Source organism: Mauremys mutica, chromosome 4, assembly GCF_020497125.1.
Source record: "Mauremys mutica isolate MM-2020 ecotype Southern chromosome 4, ASM2049712v1, whole genome shotgun sequence".
In the NCBI taxonomy this organism is placed as follows: Eukaryota; Metazoa; Chordata; order Testudines; family Geoemydidae; genus Mauremys; species Mauremys mutica.
In genome coordinates, this window is record NC_059075.1 from 138,010,222 (window position 1) to 138,030,925 (window position 20,704).

Consider the following 20,704-nt stretch of genomic DNA (forward strand, 5'->3'; position numbering starts at 1 on the left):
CTTGCAAGGTGTATCAAAGCTAGGTTTGACTTATATGTCTGCAACCTGAACTGGTCTGGAGGTTTGGCAATAGCAGCACTTTGTGCTGCTATTCACAGGACTCTGGCATGTTCTTCTCACAGGCCTGCAGAACTTAGCACCTATTATCTGGGAAAAGCAAGCAGAGATAAGCAACAGGACCTCCACAGCATAGTGCGAATGAGGGAGGCAATGGTACCGTTCTGCTAAAAGAAGGAGGGGTTGAGGGGTGCAGTGGGGAACTGGACAAAGGGAAAGGCACTAACATTAGGATCTGGTTGGTTTTGCCTCCCAGGATGGGGAGAGGAGGGATCCTTATTGAAATGCAAGGAGGGCAGAGAAGACTTGCAAAAATACGGGGAAACTGACATGCAAAAGAAAAACCTGTATGAGAAGAACATAGACCTGAGAATGCCAAGTTACAGGTGCCACACCAGCCTTCATTCACTTGTGCCTGCGTGCTGCAAGGAGCTGCTTTCAGCAGCGTGGAATCTTTCTAAAGCACATGCTAAAGTGCCCGGGTACAACACAGTCCCAGCCTTCTGAAAGCCCTCCAGCCATGCAGGGAGGCAGTGTCTTCTTTTACAGGATCCCAGTGTTATTTAGTGGATTTCACTGAAGCTGCACCACTTTACATCAGTAGACAGTTTGGCCCCAGGGCTGTAATGTCATTAAGGAGTATTTTTCATCTGTCATTCCATCACCGTACTATTTAGCTGCCGTATATGGACTAATTAAGAGCAGGGACATACACTCCAGGGTATAATAATAGTGGTTCGTGTGCTTTGTTTTCTCTCCTCTGTCACAGAAAATACAGCAGCTCTCAGAAGGCTCCATGTTTGGCCATGGCCTGAAGCACCTTTTCCACAGTCGCCGCAGGTCGCGGGAACGGGAGCATCAGAACTCCCAGGACTCTCTGTCGCAGCACTACGGGATGTCTGACCACGACTCCCCTGATGAGAAGGAACGCTCGCCAGAGATGCACCGTGTCTCCTACGCCATGTCCCTCCACGACCTCCCTGTACGCCCCACTGCCTTCAACAGGGTGCTGCAGCAGATCCGCTCCCGCCCATCTATCAAGAGAGGGAGCAGCTTGCACAGTGGCAGCCGCCGGAGCAAAAGCAGCTCCCTTGATCCCCAGAAAGGCAGCCCCCATCTGGTCCGGAAGGCTCCCCAGGATAGTAGCCTCACAGCCATACTGCATCAGCACCAGGGCCGGCCAAGGTCTTCATCTGCCACAGACACCGCCATCTTGCTGGCTGAAAGTGGGGCTGTGTACCTCCTCCCAGAGGAGTCGGAGTGCCTCGCCGACAAGGTAGGCTAACTGTTGAAAGACGTAAGCCTGGCAGTGCCTGGCCCACTCCCCGCGAGAAATCAAATGAGGCCCCAGAGTTCTACCATGCTGTGGCCCCATCTTTAATACAGAGGCCAGTCCCAGTATGCAATGGTGTTTATTGATCCAAGTAGCCAGACTGTTGCTGCTGCTACCTGCCGTATCCATGTTAAAGAAGCAGGAGCTGCCGTCTGCTCCATTTTAAGCAAATTAGGTGCGTTCCTCAGGCTCCAGGCAGATTGCCAATGTGACTCTCATTGTTTTGGGCATTAATGCTAGGAAATAAGAGATTGTCTGATGGCTGCAACTGTCAGCGTCTCCATAGGATTAAACCCTGTAGCACCCTTAATAGGCCCTATTTTTGATGTGGTGGTTGCGCATTGTTCAGAAGGTGAACTAGGGGATTGTTAGTCTGCTCTAGAGAGGTCATGGGGCCCAAGAGCCTATAGCTTGAAGAGTATAGAATGATGGGATCCTATCTGGGGTATCCAGCATCCTGCAGAGAGGTGCTCAGCCTGTGCTGCTCCTTGCATGTACCTTGTCTGACCCTGTCGCGCCACTGCTTGCTTTGTGGGGAGTGTTGGGATCATCTTTCAGAAGGACACACACGCACGCACGCGCGCGTACGTACATATGTACGTACGTTTCCGGTCTCCCGGCTGCTGCCCTTGGAGTTGCTGTTTTTCGAATGCCTCTTCATGAAGCATAGCTGCCAGTTGTCCCTTCAGACGGTGATTTCAGGCACGGGAATTTCCAGGCAACTTTGTAGCCAGGAGGAGCTTGATCCAATTCCTCCTGCTGTTAACCAGCCCTGAGTCAATGCAGCAGGACCTGGGGGTGGTGTCTGTGGGTGGGAGGGAGCCAGGAGGGAAAATGCATGAGTCCTGCAGTCACACGGAGGACGTCAGAATAAAAGTAAAAAGATTGGGTGGAGAGGAATGTGCTTGTCTTCCCCCACCCCCCTCCCCCAATGGTTGCAGCTTGTCTGCAGAAGCATGCCCAGGTCGATGTATTATCCAGAAAGCCTGATGCACCATAACCAGCCGCTTCTCATAGCTCACATAGTGGCTACTCAGCTAATGTCAGACTGTGGGCTCCTGCTTAATCCCTGTAGTCTCTGGGCGGGAATCTTTTAGCTCATAAAGAGAACATCATCTGCTCAATAACTTCTCCTCCTCCTACTAGGGTTCGCCTCAATGCCTATTTTTAACTCATACCTCATCTCCCCTTTGCAATCATTTTGATTTAATGAACTCATCAGCTGGCTTGTTGGGCAGTCATGGTCTTATTTGGCTGGGTGTTTCGTTACACGACACCGTTCTGCTCTGAGTTACTGCTGTGCGAACCCCTTTGGGGAGTGCATGGGTGTAACTGAGACAGGCTTTGGCTCCAGATCTTCAGCCTTATGCATGCAGGCTGATTCGGAGAGTGAAAATTCATAGATTCCAAGGCCAGAAGGGACCACTGTAATCATCTAGTCTGACCCCCTGTGTAACCCAGGCCAGAGAACTGCCCCAAAGTAATCCCTAGAGCAGAGCGTTTAGAAAAACCTCCAATTTGATGTAAAAATTGTCAGTGATGGAGACTCCACCGCGACCCTTGGTAAATTTTTCCAAGGGCTATTTACTGTCACCATTAAAAATGTACGCCTTATATCCAGTCTGATATCTTCAACCCAAGCCCTATTTCTCAGATTGCCCTGCCACTCATGGCCCCTGGGTGCCAGAAATAGGATTCTGCTTCACAGGGTTTTTCCAAGTACTCTTCAGAGCGATCTGGCAGCTCACAGGGCTTGATCCTGCACCCTCAAAACCCAGAACTGAAGGCTCGAGCACCTTGCAGGATTGGAGCCTTAGGGGACTGGGTCTTAAGCAGCCTCCGTATCAGGTGGACGCTAATAGGCAGAGATTTTATTTCTTTCTGTCTGAGGTATTCCTAAGGGGGCTCTATCATCCTGAGATCTAATCTGGCACCAAAATACCAGTCATGGATGCACTACAAATGCTTAGCTAGATAGAGTGAACCTTATCAGCTGCAGACCCAGATGTGCTGAAGGGATGTCCTTGTGACTGGCTGTTGGAAATCGGGTTCGCTGCTGTAAATGCCGCTCAGGTAGCGAGTGTCATCAAGCCATTAGTTCCTCTGGAGCAGGGAGAGAAGAGTCTCTGGTAGGTTTGTACGCTCCCCTGAGATAGACTCTAATCCTGCTCCCAATAGCTCCGGTGGGAAGAGCTTCAAGTCTTATGTACAACTCTCCATCCGCCCCCAGAGCAATGAGGTGAATAGTTCAAATGGTGCCTAGTTGACATACCAGATCCTGATCTCATAGCCCACTGCCCCCCGCCCCGTCAACAGCTTCAAAGCGCACACGTTTGATAGAGCCCTGCTGAAAAGTAGAGCACCCCAAGCACCTTTGGAAAGAGGATGCCTTTCTGCCAAGGAAGAAGCTGCTGTAATTATCCCAGTCCGTGAGATGAATTTTAATGGTAGCTAGCAGCTCACCCTAACCAAACAAGCCTGCTGGTTTTGGTGGCTGCTGGCTATTTCGGCATGTCTCTGGGTGAAATGAAGGTGAAGAATGTGCCATTGCATATTCCCAGGAAGGGGATTTGTGAGAGAGAGAAGGGGATCTTGCAGAGAGCCGTATAATCCTGCATAAGGACTTTAGCAGCTTTTAAGAACCAAACTGCTTTGAGAACAATGGACTGTGTGGTTGTTTCACCCAAGGAGTGCCATGTCACTTGACTGCTAAGCCATCTGTCCCCATGGCTTTTTCTAACACGCTGCCCGTTGTTCCATGATTAAATTTTCCCATAAAGTAGCTGCGGCGGGGAGGGAAGCAGAGTCAAAGATACAGTTATTTACCATAGTATCGTAAATGGAGAATGCCTGTTAGATCATCCAGTCCATTCCCCTCCAGTAGGAGGAAATACCCTCATGATAGAGGAGAGGAATTAAACAGCTGCGATGACGGTTATAGCCCAATGATTAAGAACGGTGTGGACTATGGAGTAGAGCACTGGACTGGGAGTCAGAAGACTGGGGCACTATTCCCAGCTCCGCCTGTGACCTGGGCAGTCACGTTGCTGCTCTGTGCCTCAGTTTCCCCTCCTATCTGTTGTCTCTTTAGGTTGTAATCTCGTTGCAGTGGGACTCTATCTCACTCTTTGTGTTTGTAGTGCCCCATGCCATAATAATACCTAGCTCTTACATAGAGCTTTTCATCCCTAGGTCATAAATTGGGCCATCCTTACAGTTAGAAAGTGTTTCCCAATAACTAACCTAAATCTCCCCCACTGCAGATTAAGCCCATTACTTCTTGTCCTACCTTCAGTGGCCATGGAGAACAATTGTTCACCATCCTCTTTGTAACAGCCCTTAACATATTTGAAAAGTGTTATCAGGTTTCCCCCTCAGTCTTCTTTGCTCAAGACTAAACATGCCCAGGTTTTTTTTAATCTTTCCTCATAGGTCAGATTTTCTAAACCTGTCATCATTTTTGTGTCTCTCCTCTGGACTTTCTCCAGTTTGTCCACATATCCCCTAAAGCATGGTGCCCAGAGCTGAACACAGTATTCCAGCTGAGGCCTCACCAGTGGTGAATAGAGCAGGACAGATACCTCCTGTGTCTTTCGTATGACATCCTTGCTAATACACCAAGAATAATAATGACCTTTTTACCAACATTACATTGTTGACTCATGTTCAAGTTGTTATCCACAGTAAGCCCCAGATCCTTTTCAGCAATCCTACTGCCTAACCAGCTAGTCCCGTTTTGATATTGTGCTTTTGATTTTTCCTTCCTCAGGGCAGTACTTTGCACTTCACTTTCTTGAATTTCTTCTTGTTGAATTCAGACCAATTCTTCAATTTGTTGAGGTTGTTTTAAATTCTAATCCTGTCTTCCAAAGTGCTTGCAACTTCTCCCAGCTTGGTGTCATCCACAGATTTTATAAGCGTACTTTTCCCTCCATTATGCAACTAATTTATGAAAATTTTGAATAGTACTGGACTCAGGACATACCCCTGCTGGACCCCATTATATACATCCTCCTGGTTTGAGATAACTACTCTTTCAGTACGATTTTTCAACCAGTTTTGCACCCACTTTATGGTCATTTCAGCCATACCACATGGCTCTAGTTTGCTTATGAGAATGTCTTGTTGCGACTGCGTCAAAATCAGAATCTACCACTTCTCCCTTGCCACTAGGCCAGTAACCCTGTCAAAGAAGGAAAATCGGTTGGTTTGGCCCTATTTGTTCTTGACAAATCCATGGATCTTCACTCCCATTCCTGAGCTCTAACTACCAGAAACATCCCTCCCAGGGCTGACAACAGAACTCAGGAATCCTGGCTCCTAATCTTCTGTGTTAACCACTAAACCACACTGTCTCCCACACTAAAGATATAAGATCCAGGAATCCTGACTCCCGTTCTCTGCTGTAATTACCAGACTTCACATCCTCTCCAGAATTGGGAACAAAACCTGGAAGTCCTGACGCCTGCATCTAATCTTCACTTTCCCTCTCTCTCACTGTAAACAAACAGCTGTGTCTGCCTGGAGCAGGCGACCTGGAGAGACGCTGGCTCTTGCTACAATGAGTCCAAGCTTGGAAAGACTTCAAGGATGCCAGCTGGTTTATTTGCCTGGAAGGGATCGGGATAAGCAAGGGCTGCATTTATAGCCAATTGTTTTAAAGATGAAATTCTGGGTCCCAGACAGAGAAAGAGAGAGAGCTCTGATTTGTTTTATTATTCTAGTAGGACCCAGAGACCTCAATCAGGATTGGGGCCGCAGTATGCTGAGCACTGTACCAAAAATCTCTGTCCCAAGGAACTTACTTATCATGAGAATTCTTCCTACTGGAAGAATTAGCGTTTGGCAGGAGAGATTTGAGCAGATGCATTGGAACCCCTGCCACTCTACTCTGTGCCCCCACAAGCATCCAGGAGGTGTGGAGAGAAAGGGGAAATGGACCACGTTTCATCTCAGCAGCCAGCCATGCAGGGGAGGAGTGGAAAGTGCTATAGGGCCACCCGATGGTCATTTCCTTTTCTCTGTTGTGTCACTTCCTTCAGAACCATTTCATCATTAGCCCTTATTGTGTCTTTTTTTATTATTTTCTTTCTTTCTTTCTTTTCTTTTATTATTAGTTGTTTGTTATTACGATGCAGCCAGCTTGGCATGAGCTACTGAATGGGGTGCACAGTTAATAAATCAATCCAGCAACCCCTCAAGACCTTACATCCTTGGTTTTACAAAAAGGCCTTGATCCTGGAAGCCCTAGCACCAGGCTCAGCAGGGAGTGCAGGGTGGAGTTTGTGCTCCCGGGCATGCGTGAGCAGAGGCTATGTAAGGTTGTGTGCTGTGTGTAGCACGGTGCATTGAGCATGCCCACCCTGGCAAGCCCACTTTCTTACTTGGCAGAGTGCAGGTTTAAAAAGGGGGCATAGACCTAGGTGCGTCTCAGGAGACATGAGCTCAAGTGGGACCCATATTCTGCTTAGTGGGTGCTAAGCTCCATGCTCCCATCTCAGGCCTCCCTCCTGCTGCTGTGGCAGCATCTCATTAATGCAAGATCCAGGTCCCTCACACTCCCCTGGCCCGGTCAGCACAGTGCATGGAGTATTCCCTGCCTACATGGTACAGGATCAAGCACACAGGGTAGGGGGTTGAGTCTCCTATCTCCAGACCTCAGGCACCTGTAGGCCGAGATTTCCTGAAGGCTTTCGTCCTGGGTCAGCCAACAGAAATATGCAGACAGGGTAAGTGGCTGCAAATTGCTAATAGAGAGGATGATATTTCTTAATTATGAAACAGTGCAGATTAACACAGCTGCACAGCACTCCGAGGACAAAGTGCAGCCAGTGAGGGAGGGGACACATGCTTGTTACTTGGGAGCAGCTTTCAGCTCTGTTGCCTCTGAGTGACTGGGAGGAGAAGATGGGTTTATTGTTCACTTCATTCTCAGGCGCAGTTGCCCAGTGCACCAGACTGTCGCTCTGGGAGCCGTGGTTCAAAGCGGATTCAGGATCTCTCGTGTAATGATTTTGGTGGTCTCAGCTGCACACTCGGCAGACGTGACTGAAATGCCACTCGCTCACACAGCAGCATTGCCAACCCCGAAACTCACTAGTCTGGCCCTCAAAAATCAGGAATATGGCTTAAAAACAATATAGTTTGTGTTCTTTTGATTTGCCTTCTGCGTTTTGAGCCTTTAGGGTTCCTGTGTTCAAGCTTTTCTCCACAATCATGAGGGCTAGAAACTTATTTTTGCTTTAAATGAAAGCTGAGATGCTCATGGGATAACATGACTCCAGGAGCTGGGACTTTAAGAAAAAGACCAAATATTGCAAGACTCGTAATAAATCGCAAGAGTTGGCAACACTGGCCTCAGGAACAGTCGGGAACTAGAATAGCAGCCCTGGGTTGAGATACCTGGGTAGAGCTGGGTATGTGAATATGCTGGGGGCAGAACTAGAGGAAGAAAAGATACTCAGGATTGGATGAATTGGCAGAGCTGTGGGGGTGGTCTAGGATTCGAAAAGCAGGCTGCTGCTAGGCAGAGGTGAGGTGAGGACCCCAGGTTTTGAAGAGTAGGAATGGCTGCAGATCTGGACTGAAGTATGTGGGCAGAGATGAGGTGGTGGAGAGGCCTGGAATAACAAGAGGGTGATGGTGATGGTGATACAGGTCTGGATTCAGGTGCATTGGGTAGGTGACAGGTCCGGGCTGAGGTGCTTTGGGGTTCCGGGCTGGATTAACATGGATTGCTGTATGCTAGGATGGAGTTCCAGGGATGAACTAATAGGGGTGCTGCAGGTCAGGCTCCAGGTGCACTGGCCGAGTGGTGGGGTGGGGCGGGGCAGGACAGGGCTGGAGTGGCAGGGTGAATGTGCATTAGGCTCAGTGTGAGCCATTTGCACTCTGCCTAGCTCTATGCAGAGTGGTCCTTGTCTTACAGCAAGCAACAAAATTCACAATTTCACAACAAGGAATAAAAAAGGTCATTACAACAGATCTTTGCACTCACACCAGTAATGGTTTGGCAGAGCCCCAAAGAGGAAAAACTAGTTCCCTGGCCCCAATCCTCAGTGTTTTGTTGATTTTCATGGCCCGGATCTCTTTGCTGATGGATGCAGATACAGCTTTACCTGCTCAAATGGGAGCTTGCGGTTTCAGGTGTCAGCTTCCTGTTCCAAGCTAATATCATTCAGTAGCGCAGCAGCCTCCTGGCAACCTGATTTGTACAGTCAGAAGAAAGGGATCCAGGGTAGCAGGACAGATGGATTTCGGCAGGCCTGGCCCATGATTGTTCCTTTGGTGCCTGAACTGAATTTCTCTCTATATATATATTGTACTGAATCTCTGAGGAATGAAATATGACCTGGACCCTTCCGTTGCCTGATGAGGCAATGGAAACAATAACAACAGGAGACTTTTGTTTGTTTTGCAGTCTGCATTTGACTTTTTCTATGTACATACTTTGAGCTGCAGCAACAATGAAAGCTCTAGGAACATGTGCTTACACACATACACACACATATATACACCGAGTCATACATGAATAGACCTGGACACAGTTACGCACAGACACAAACACACACCGATGCACGCAGAGTTGCGCACACAAATTAAAAACCACACAAAGGGGGACACACACTCACACTGAGAGATGTAGACACAACCTCACAGACACACACAGGTCTTACACACTCCTCCACTGTCTTACAAATACACACACAGGCACTCGCATGATACTCACTAGCCCATGTTCACAAACTCACTCACCCGTCTACACACGCTCGCTCAAGCACAGACATGCTCTTAGAAGCACACAGACCTGTTGTATACATACACACTCGCCTTCAAACCCAGTGTAGTGTGTAAATTCACTCCCTCCTGAAGGCTCCTTTGCAGAGCCCGAGCCGTGTAAAAAGGAACTTGCTGGACATGGGAATCTGTTCTGGCCCCCTGTGTTATGTGTTTTGCTTCGCTTTGCTTCTGGCCTTTTTTATGGTCTAGGATTGGCCTTTGCTGCAGCACCCAGCCTCATTGACCCCTGTTTGCTTGCCACAAGAGTTTCGTACCAGGGTAGTTCAGACTGACATATCAGAACTTGAAAACAAAGCGGGGCTCATGTCAGCTGATAAGGCTGCATAAACGAACACAAAAAAGGCAGATGAATAATTAAAGGCACACAAGACAAAGAAAAATAAGATTAAAGGTGATATTGTGGCAGAGAGGCCTTCTTAGGGCAATGGGAACAATAAGTGTGTTCTAGGATGACAAGAGCTCTGTAATATTAACTCTCTCACCTTTATTATTTGTCCATAGCCTTGGGAAAAAATAAAGCCTCCTGTTTGAAATTAATCCAGGGTCTTTTCTTTAGTGACCCCTTTTGTGCTAGGTGGCAGTTTGTGTTCAGGCAGGAAATTGGCTGCTCCTCCCTGGTGTGATGCATGGTGCAATCTGATGTGCTGTTCAGATGGATGGAATCTGAATGAAAACTGCAGTCGAGACACATGAGGGTCCAGCGATAGCGAAAGGGTTAATAAACACATATGCATGAACACGTATCTTTACATATACATCCTCACGCTCCCCCATATACATTTGAGCACATTTACATATTCATTGATGCACCCCCACACACAAATACTCACATGCACTTACACATTCGTGCACTTAAAATATTTACGCAAACGTGCATATACGCACATGCACTCCCGCAGTACAAACCCACAAATTGCAGCGTGGTCAGAACGATCTCAGTACCAACTCCTTGTCACCACTCTGCCAGCCTGGGCTCCTGAATTTGGAGTTCTTCTTTCTTCCTTTGCCCTGTCCTCATTCCTGACACGTGCTTCTCCAAACAGGCATCTGCCTGCTGGGGTGTAAAGAAAACTCTCCAGAACTTTTGGTCTTCTGAGAGTGCCATTAGTAGGGGCAGGGTAAGCTGAGGGGGAAGAACACCAGAGCTCTTTGGGGCAAGGACTGTCTTTTTGCTCTGTGTTCGTACAGCACAATGGGGTCCTGTTCCATGACTGGAGCGCCTTAACTGTTACTGCAAAACAAATAATAATAAAGGGTGAATATCCATATTGAAACGGGGACACATGGAGATGGAGGGTCAAGGTCTGACTACAGAGCTTGATTCTTTCCTACTGCTCTTTTGGAGTCAGCATTTATGTCTCTGCAGAGTGGGCATAAAATATACCCCAGATCCACACGGGAGCATTTGACACCCACTCTGCACAAGGATAAATGCCTGCACAAGGTGCCCTGCAGGGGAGAGCTGGGCTCAGGGGTGCTAAGAACTGCATGGCGTGCAGGAATGCTGCCCTTTGCTCCTTTGACACCCTGGTTCACCCTTAGAGAGGGAGGGAGGAGAAAGAAGGACAGAACAAGAAAACCTTTAGTATCCACGGAAAAGTACCGGGTGACCTGCGAAAAGGGGATTTCTCCATCACATCAGAGTCCATGACAGACACGGCCATAAATTATCTTCCCCTGTATCTAGCCTGTTTTAAGTGTTAGTCAGAAAGGTGCTTCTTTGCTCTAAAGCCATGTGGCATCTAGTCGTGCATTTCAGCAGTGTAGATTTCTAACTGTAATTAAGCTGATGGCTGTGGCCTGAGAGAATGCACCGGCTGGTGTCTGGGAGCCAGGAAGATTACTGTAGAGGATGCCTGCCTTGTTGGGTTTCTGCCAAAGAGCGGTCCCTTTGTTAGGGCTATAAATCAGTACAAAGCCAGTAGCCACTCAGACTGCAGGAGTCACATGCAGGGGAGAGCCTCTCAGCATGATTAAAATGTTTTGCGCTCCCAGACTGCTGAAAATCAATAGTAAAACCATACATTGCATGCTAAAAATCCCCACTTCCTATGGCTAAGAAGTCCCCCAACAATTCTGCTTCTTAAAATAACCCAAACAACTCCGCTTCCTGGAGTGAAAACCCCCTGGTCAAATTTGCTAGGGAGAGTTAAGACAATGAAACCACTTTCCCAGCTTGTAGAAGATTATAGGTAGCACCTTACAGACATTTGGATGAAATTCATTCCTGTGCAGAGAGCCACTTAATTCCCACTTGAGCTCTGATATGAGGTCTTAAGTGATACGTCGGCCTTGTGCTTTGCTCTCTGCACATGGGCAAATTTCACGCATTCATTCATTGATCATTACAATAGGACAGGGCAAAGAGACACACAGGACCAACTTGTGCAGTATACTGATACAATTTAGAGCAAGATTGAACTCATAGAGGTTATTGTCTCTGTAGCATTCCCGCACTCTGTGTCTTGTAATGCTACTAGTATTGTCTGATGGAAATGGTTCAAGCAGTCGCTCAGTTATTTCTGAGTCACAGGGAGTTTCCACCTCTGCCAGTTTGTTCTGAATATTTTGTTTTGATTTTCAGTGGCACGTTCTGTGGTTAGGGAAAGTTTGGTGCATTCAAATGTGGTTAAAATCATGTGACTCTGTAAAAATTGTCTTGTCTTACTCAACGTATCTGCTTCTTAGTCTCTCTGACTCAGATCCGCTTTCTCTGCTGACACAAACAAGCTGTTTATTAATATTAGTCTTGTAGTTGCCTGTGCAGTTGCAGGTGAACAAGATGCATTCTGTTCTGGCTCATATATCATGGATAAAATTGGCAGCAAGGTGCCAATTGTCAAATCTTCACTACGAAGAGAGGCAGCGGATAAGAGATGGAACCAGGACTCAGAATAGTTGGATTCTATTCCCAGCTGTGCCAGTGACATGCTGTGTGCCCACCGGTCAGTCATGTCTACTCTTGGTGCCTCTGTTTCTCCTCTCACTCTTAATCTGCTGTGTCTGTTTAGATAGAAATTCTTTAGGTCGGAGGCTGTCTTTCAGCCCTATATGCATTGGTGCAGCACATAGCATAATGTGGTGCTGATCTCAGTTAGGGCTTTCAGGCACTACTGGAATACAAATAAAAATAATACCAGGGATAATATAAGAGGCAGAAAGACCCTGGCTGGAATTTCAGATCCTGGGTGCAGTCTGTGGTACTGGATGCTCTAAATTACAGTGGGGACTGTGAGTCCACAGCTGGCCCAGGATTGGGGTATGTAAAGATGACTTTGTAGAGACCATCTTTTTGTTCTGTGTTTGTACAGTGCCTAGCACCAGGATGTCCTAGTGCATGACTGAGGACCCTACACACTACAGTAATACAAATAAAAATAATATTTAATAGTGACCTTTGCCCCCCGCTCTCCACAGCTGCGCTGAGCATGCCTGCTGCAGCTGAGGATCTGACTCTCGTTAATTTCAGACCAAAGAGCGGGCTTTTTCTTTTAGTACAGAAAGGACATGAAAATGGGGTGAGTGTGGTGTGTACTCAGAAACATTAGACTAGACAGAATGCGGGCTGCAGCTGTGACCATACTGCTGGTCTTCTTACGGGTGCATTCCAGTGTTCCATGCTGACCTCGTACCATGTACATTTATGGGATTCGTTAAAATAGTGGCTAGTATTTATTATTAGTTCTTGATGGTGCTGAACCAGTTTCTTGGTGGAAACTAAAGGCAGTGGATAATGCCTTTGTCTCCAGGCTGCTTGACAAACACTAGTTTATGGCATTGCTTTAGCAGGTGACCCATCTCTAACTGCTGAGACCGAGGTGACTACCAATTTATGCACGTGCCGTTGGCTCTAGTCTTACCTTGCTTTCTCCCCATGCCCTGTGTGTTAGTTTATTCATATGGGTCCTGATCCAGAAAAGCATCTAAGCACATGTTTAACTTTGAGCACATGTTGTTCCACTGAAGTAAGTCCCTTCACCTGTCAGTTCTTCTGGTTCTCCCTGTGCAGAATGTGGGTGATAATACTTATCATCAGGGGCAATTGTTCTGCTCATGGGCTTAAACTGAAGCATGTGCTTAAGGGCCAGATTTTTAAAGGTATTCAGGTGCCTAAAGATGCAGATAGGCACCTAAAGAGATTTTCCAAAGCTCCAGGCACCCAACTCCCATTGGTTTCCATTGATTCCAGTGGGAGTTAGGCACCTATGTACCCACAAGGCTCTTATCTGCATCTTTAGGAGCTTACATACCTCTAAAATCTGGCCCTAAGTGCTTTGTTTGATTGGGCCCTGTTGTGTATTGTGTAAATCTGCGAACAATCTGGGGCAAAGAGGCCTTTGTGTTACTTGTTTGTATGGTGCCCAGTACAATGGGGATTCGGTCCCTGACTGGGGTCCATAGGTGTTACTGCAATAATAATAATAATTAGTTTTCCCCTGTACCTCCATGGCAGGTAGGTCAGTATTGTTGTTCCCATTTTGCACATGGGGAAACTGAGACACCAGGAAGTGAAGTGACCTGCCACTTCCAAATTCATTCTGCTCCTGAGAAGCTTGTGCAACTCCCAGTGGCACCAACAATCCTGCAAGCTATCTGTATGCTGGGCTCCGATTTGCTTTCTGAATCAGGCCTGGCACATGGGCACTACCCACATGGGTAGTGATGGCTGACCCCGACCCTTTCTACCCCAGCTGTGTCGTTAAAAGCAGATTGCAATGCTGACATGCAGCATTAATAAGAATAAACTTTTCACCCAGGCATTTCATATTGAATTTTGAGTTCATTGCATAACAGCTTAAGTATAAGAGCTGTATTAATCTTTTACATAATTGCTCAGCCTTAGCAAGTGTTCGCTGAGCAGCCATTGACATTTTTCTTAATTAGGTCCCTGCAGCCCGCTGCCCGCCTTACCAAACTTAATTTAAGGCACTTCTGTTTTAAAGATCTCTCTGCCTATTTCCCTGCAGCCAGCCTCTTTTGACTCAGAACCCCCTCTACTGGTGACAAAATTGTTTGCACTAAGTTATTTTCCGATATTCTGTAAATTCTACTAGGTCCTGGTCTGGCTGGAAAGAAACAGCTGTCTGGGCTGAGCTGATATTCAGCTGTGTTCTCAAAGGAGCTAGATCCCTATTACACAAGTGGTAAATAAGCCCCATCCTAGCCCCTGAAGCCAGCAGGAGTGGGATGTGTGCTACCCAGGTGAACTGGTAGGGTAGAACTCTCGTGATTGGAACAAAGACCTGGGATTCAGGCCTCTTGGGTTCTATTTCTGACTCTCATATGCCGTGTGATGTTAGTCAAGTCACTTACCCTCTCTGTGCCTCATTATGCCCCTCTGTAAAACTGGATAATAGTTATCTGCATCGGAGGCCAGGTTTATGACACTGATCTTTGTCTCCTAAGAACTGGATTGAGATCAAAAAACAGCCTTCAGGTGGCAACAAGTTTTAAGCAGTGTTGACATGATCTGTATTCAAAACCAGCAACCCGGAGCTGACAGGCTCATAATATAATTCATTATCTGACATTTCAGCCTCCAGTCCCTGGTAAATGAATATCTTAAAATTAGAGCAAACCTTTGTTTTCTGTTACGAATTCCTGAAATGAGAGATGAAAAGGACCTGAGAGCAGCTTCTCTAGTCCTCCTCCCAGGATGCTCCACCTACTCTACATTTTCTATTATTTTGTGTAGTCTACAAAAGCAGGCAAGTATTCAGAGTGGGATAATTATGGAATGAGATAGGGAACACTTGCTCTCTGGCTGGATGATTGCAAACAACTTCTGATGTACGGCTATTTCCCACTGCACTGAAAATTCCAGGGATTCTACATGCTTTTGCAAGACAACACGTGGCATATGCGTTTTTATCTGCCAGTCAGGTAGCGAGAATCTTTATCTGCCACTTTACAATTCAATTCACTGGGTAACCGAGTCTGCCCCTCCTGTGAAGCTTTTTTCTCCTGGAATGCAGACACGTTTGGTATAGTTATGAGCATCTTGTGACTAATTCAGATTTCAAGCGATTGCATTAGACTTCCTTGCGTTTGATGTAGATTTGTCTGACTGGATGTGGGTGGCTTAAAACTTTAGTTGCTCTGACTGACAGTGGCTGCATGTTCTACTTTCTTTTTCTGCTTTGGGCCACTGTGGTGGCTTTATGATTTGGACAGATGTCTCACTGGGCACTAGGTTGAAACTGGACAACCTCTTTTCACTAGTGAGCCAAGCCAGGATCATAAGTTTGCAGCAGTGGAGGGCTAGAGTGTTTTATCCTCTGTTCCACCCAGCGCTTGGCCAACTCTCCTCTGGGCTGATCAGCCAGCAGGGTGCCTCATTTGCACCCTCTTCCTTTTTATGGTCCCCATCGAGGGCCATACTTAGGGCGTTTAGTCTCCTAAACAGAGTTAGCTCAGACCAAACCCCAGATGCTGACATATGTAGGATTAGCTGCAGAGGTTCAGTTCATTGGCCTTTGAAATCAGACAGCAGCCCATCCTATGGTTTGAGAGGAAGGTGTAAATCCCTGTTAATGCGCCTAACCCATTGTGCAGTTCTGCGCATGGGGAGAGCTTCCTCTGTTTCTTTGCAGCACATGTGCAGAGGGGGAGGAGAGAGGCTGGTTAGCAGCAGCACCACCTGCTCCTGTGCTGATGGGGGTGTTTTCTGTGCTGCAAGGTGGGCCGCATTCCCTAGAGCGTGGCATGTCCAGATGAGGCCAGCAGGTGTTGCTGCAGCCCATGGGAAGAACATTGGAGCGCTGCTTCCAAAGACCGTGGGAGACGCGGATTTACCATCTGCACAGCTGAGCACTTTTCAAAGTGCTGGGTGATGGGAGCAGTGGCGCAGGCAGCATGGCTGGGGGAGGGTGGAGGCAGGCAGGCCATGGCGGCGGGCGCGCTCTGAGGAGCTTTTTCATTATCTCACTAATCTCCACTTGGTGACCTGCCAGGCCTTCCTGAGAGAGGCCGACAGAAGGGGATTATTACCCTGCTGAGTCGGCTGCTGAGGCCCGCACAGCGCAACCCCATTGGGCTGCGCATCTGGGAGGGAGGGATGGGAAGCATTGGCATTGTGCTCGCAGGTCCTAACCCTCCTGGCCCTTGCTCAGACCAAATAGTTTGCAGCCATTGTCAGATTAACAGTGGCGCCGATACAGATTGATGGCATCCTGTGTGGCTGACGCCTCTGTGTGCAGTTGAAGGAATATTCTTTCCCCGTCCCTACGCCCTCCTCAAGAGGGGCTGCAGGAACCGGGGACCCAAGCCAGATTTGTACGTAGTGCTGCCAGAGAGCCGAGCACAAAGTCACCTGGGATTGCACTACCTGCCTGATGCGACGAGATGGTTCATGACCAGGTGAGTGCCTTCATTTCTGACTATTCCACACACACACACCCCATCCCGGAAAGCAGGATTCCTCCAACACAACTGGATGCTGTCTGTGCTTCCTGGTTTGGAAGTACGTTGTCTAGCTAAGGTGCAAGAGGGTGTACGGAATGACCTGCAACAGAGCAAGGAACCAGAGATGGGGACCCTCAGAGAAAGAAGCTGTTTGTACAGGGCGTGCTGCGGGGGCTTTGTAAGGAGCTAGAAAACCTTTTGTGGCCAGTTTGCTGATTCAAATCCAGCCTTCGGTGGTTGTTTCTATCCAGTGGCTGTGTGGCAGAACTCAGCCCTGTTCCTAGCAGATGGGTATTCCTGCATTTATGGGGTTCGTTAAAATAGTGGCTAGTATTTATTATTATTTCTTGATGGTGCTGAACTAGTTTCTTGATGGAAACTAAAGGCAGTGGTTAATGCCTTTGTCTCCAGGCATGGCAGGAGTCTCATCACATGCACAGTGCAGGAGATGAATGGCTTGTTGAGGTCAGGAAAGACCTTCCTTAGAGATGTGGGAGGGGTATGTCTGACTGCTGTTCCTGATGGAAAGCTGCACAGATCAGAGGCTAATGGTGGGTGAGACCACAGGCTGGAGGGGGCTGAGATGGAGTGGGCTGGTTGCATCTTCTGCCTCAGAGGCACCAGGAAGGAGACAAGGCCTGCTGAGTTCTTTACATAGTTATTTGGGGAGAGAGAAGAGTGGGGACTTCTCATCCTCATAAAAAAGACCTATTACTCCTCATTCACTCTTTGCTTCCTGCCTCTGTGGATTTTTCTGCTTTACCATCCTCAAGACTCCACATCGCAGCCAGTCCCACCATGACTGGATGGGCCATCTTTCTAAGCCTGTTGCTACCTCTTAATCGCCTGTCGGGGGCTGCTGCTGAGCATTGTGGGAGCTTCTGCCAGCAGGTTCAAGTTCCTGTGTGGCTGTGCCTAAACTTCACTAGTTGTTCCTGTGAAATTTTGTCCTGCAGGGTGAGGAAACTGGCCTCGATCAGCTGCTCACATGACGTTTCTCCCATCATGGGCTGCCTCTCGGTCAAATCAGTCTATTCATTTACAGGACTCTCAGCATCATAATAACGGCGGCCCAGATCGTTAAAAGTATTTAGGCGCCTCACTCCTGTTTCAGAGCCCTAGTGCTGCAGAATTTATGGGGTGGAAAATCGGCCTCTTCTAGGTTTGCATCCAGCCTGGAAACAAAGCCATAGTGGGAAGATCAGAGCTCGGCAGATTTGAGCCATGCACCTCTAATATTGACAGGTGTGTTTTCAGCAGAGGGCTCAGGGAATTAGGCGTGTGAGATCCATTTAACAGTCGTACGGGCCAGGTGCTGGGCTGAAATATTACTCTCTATGCGTCTTGACGAAGTGGGTATTCACCCACGAAAGCTCATGCTCCAATACATCTGCTGGTCTATAAGGTGCCACAGGACTCTGTTGTTTTCTCCAAAAGAAGTTTCAGCAGCAATTGTTGGTCACTCCTATGGTCATTAGGTGGCATTGTTACACCATTGCTCCCTGCATCAGGGCTGCTAGGGGGATGTATGTCAGGCTTCTTAATTCAATTGTTTTAGCAGAATTTAAACTAGAGATTCAGATACTGTGGGAAAGTGTGTATGTGTGTGTGAGAGTGAGCTGGGCTGTAAATGGTGCAATTCTGGTTTACACCTAGAAGATTCCAGTCTGGATTGAAGGCCGCAACCAATGTGTGAGGACTCATTGTGGTTCCTCGCCTACCTTACAAAAGCAGAGCAGTTTGATCCAGTTGGCATTCCCTGTGAATGGCTGGAATAGTGGCGGTGGGCCGTGGGGAGGAGGGTGCAGGTCAGAACTGAAATGCGGTGGCAGACATGTGAGGAGAGGTGGGACTGGAGAAGTAGAATTGCAGATCAGGACTGAGGGGCAGTGACAGAGCATAGAGGGGACCCAGGGCTGGAATAGCATGGGGTGCTGTGGGTAAGGATCAAGGTGCACTGGCAGAGCCGTGTGGATGGGGAACCTAGGACTGGAATCTCAGGGAGCATTGCAGGTCAGGATTGAGGCACATCGGCAGAACTGTCCCAGGGGTCCATTACTGGAATAGCAGGGGTTGTTTCAGGTCAGGGCTGAGGTACATCATCAGAGCTTGGTGGAGGAAGGACTTGCACAGATGGGTTTCCTTGTTGTCCAGAGAGAAGTGAGGACATTGACACTGGCTTTGTAGAAGTCTGCTCCCCACAAGCCATCTTGGGAGGAGACAGAGTCACAAGAGAAAGAGAGCGAGGCAGAGAGGAAATGAGGGAGAGGAAATGCAGTGAGGAAAGAACCTAGAGATAATGAGGGTCATGTGGCTGTCTCTGCAGTTCTGTGAATGCCCCCTCACACTCTGTGAACACCCCGGGAGCCCCCTGGCTGGGTGCTGGCTGAAGACAGAGCAACCTCAGAAGGGCAACTGAATGTGTCCGACCTCTCTCTCTGTGGGAACTAGAGAGAAGAGCCAGCATAAGAGACTCATTGTGTACTTGGCCTTTAAGCCCATTTTGTTAGCTGTGTGTATAGCACCCAGCACCAGGAGGCCTCAAGGTGAGATAATCACGAGAATACATAAATTGTTGTCCTGAGGCAGACTGGCCTGATGAACTGGGGTAGCTGGAGTTAGCTGCGCCGAAATATGAAATGTATAATGGGGGGGGCCAGTAGAGCCATGGGGCAGAAGCTAATCTCAGTAGCAGCACCACTGAATTTTTTGTCAGTGCATTGAAATGCTTCCCTCAGGCTCCTGGCATGGCTGCCCTTGGCTCTCTTGACAGGATAAAATTACAGTAACAAATGACAGCACCAGCTGTGGTCTCTTTTCTCCTCCTTCCTCCCCGCCCCCCCCCCACCCCCCAGCAGTGATACCTTCATGCTTTTCAGATACTTCAGTCATTAGACAGGTGGGGGCTAATACTTCAGATCGGCTTCTGAGTAGCCAGAGAGATCCATTTCTGAATTTAATGGGTCAGCGTTCTCCCCAGTTTAACTACGTGGACACCAATAGAATTACTCCATGGTGTTGGGGAATTTGACCTGATGAGTTTATACCAAGTTGTTTCAATACAGAAAGCCCAGAATACATCACAAACAGATACAGTGACTGTACACACAGGTTAGTCAGTCCAGCACTGAAATTTAATCACCTCTGGGGTGAAGTGGGGTGCTGTATTTTGGTTACAGTAAACAGCAGTCAGGGGGATGAAATTGCATTCTCTGTTTACACTAACTCACAAAAATAGGAGAGCTCCGTGGTATTCTTAATATTCTCCTCCTGACCCCAGCGTTCCCCATTATTACTTACACTCTTGCCCTGTTCATGTAGTCTCAAATGTAACGAAGGGCAACCATTAGCTTCACGATCATCTTTTCTTCTTAATCAGTCTCCACACCCTCCCACCCAGCTGCTTTCTTTGTGCCGATCCCTGCGTAAATGGTATTTCCTGCCTGAGACTTCTGAGAGTTTGGGCAGTTTTAGGGGGCCTAGGGGTCATGGGATCCCACGTGAGTTCCATGTGGTTTCCTATGTGGCAAGTCTTGCATATGAAACCTTAAAAATCGAGCTCCTATGTGTTGTCCACATTAAAGGCTCAGTGCCAGTAAGTGCAGCAAAACAGAGAAGAATTGAGACTAGAGCCCAGGTGTCCCGATTCCCACTCCCTCTCTAATTTAAAGGGAGTATCCAGATGCCCTGTTTGTCACACGTTTTCTGTAGCCTTCCGTTTCTTCCTCTTCTGCTTCTTTGGGATTCCTTAGCAGTGTTTGTTCAGGTGCACTGCTCCTTCTCAAAATTGCTGCCTTTGGTTGCTCCAGCATGCTGTCTGCCAAATTCTACCCAGTCCTTTGTCATTATGGGACTGTATTTGCTCCTAGTTCATTGAGCCCAGAAATTCTGGAAAGACCAGAGCTATGACTCTGCTTTTAGGGCCTCATCGAAAGCCCACTGAACTCAATGGGAGAGTTTCGTTGGATCAGGCCCTATAACACAGGGATTGTGTTCTGGAGAGACCTCCTTGGAAGAATTATTCCCCAGATATTGGGTCACAACCTTTGCTCCAGTTCCTAGCTGGTCTTATATGGAGACCGGGTATTATGGAAAGCTCCAGCCTGGTCC

At 47.9% G+C, this 20,704-nt stretch overlaps 1 protein-coding gene across 4 annotated transcripts in view; it reads left to right on the top strand.

The window, feature by feature from the left end:
* Positions 1-20,704, top strand: part of TMCC2 (transmembrane and coiled-coil domain family 2) — an 81,086-nt gene that overhangs the window by 24,034 nt on the left and 36,348 nt on the right. For all 4 annotated transcript variants that reach the window (XM_045013261.1, XM_045013259.1, XM_045013260.1 and 1 more), the window contains one exon: positions 827-1,333. In XM_045013261.1, coding sequence (XP_044869196.1) covers positions 827-1,333 — 507 coding nt within the window. The remainder of the gene's footprint in view (positions 1-826; positions 1,334-20,704) is intronic.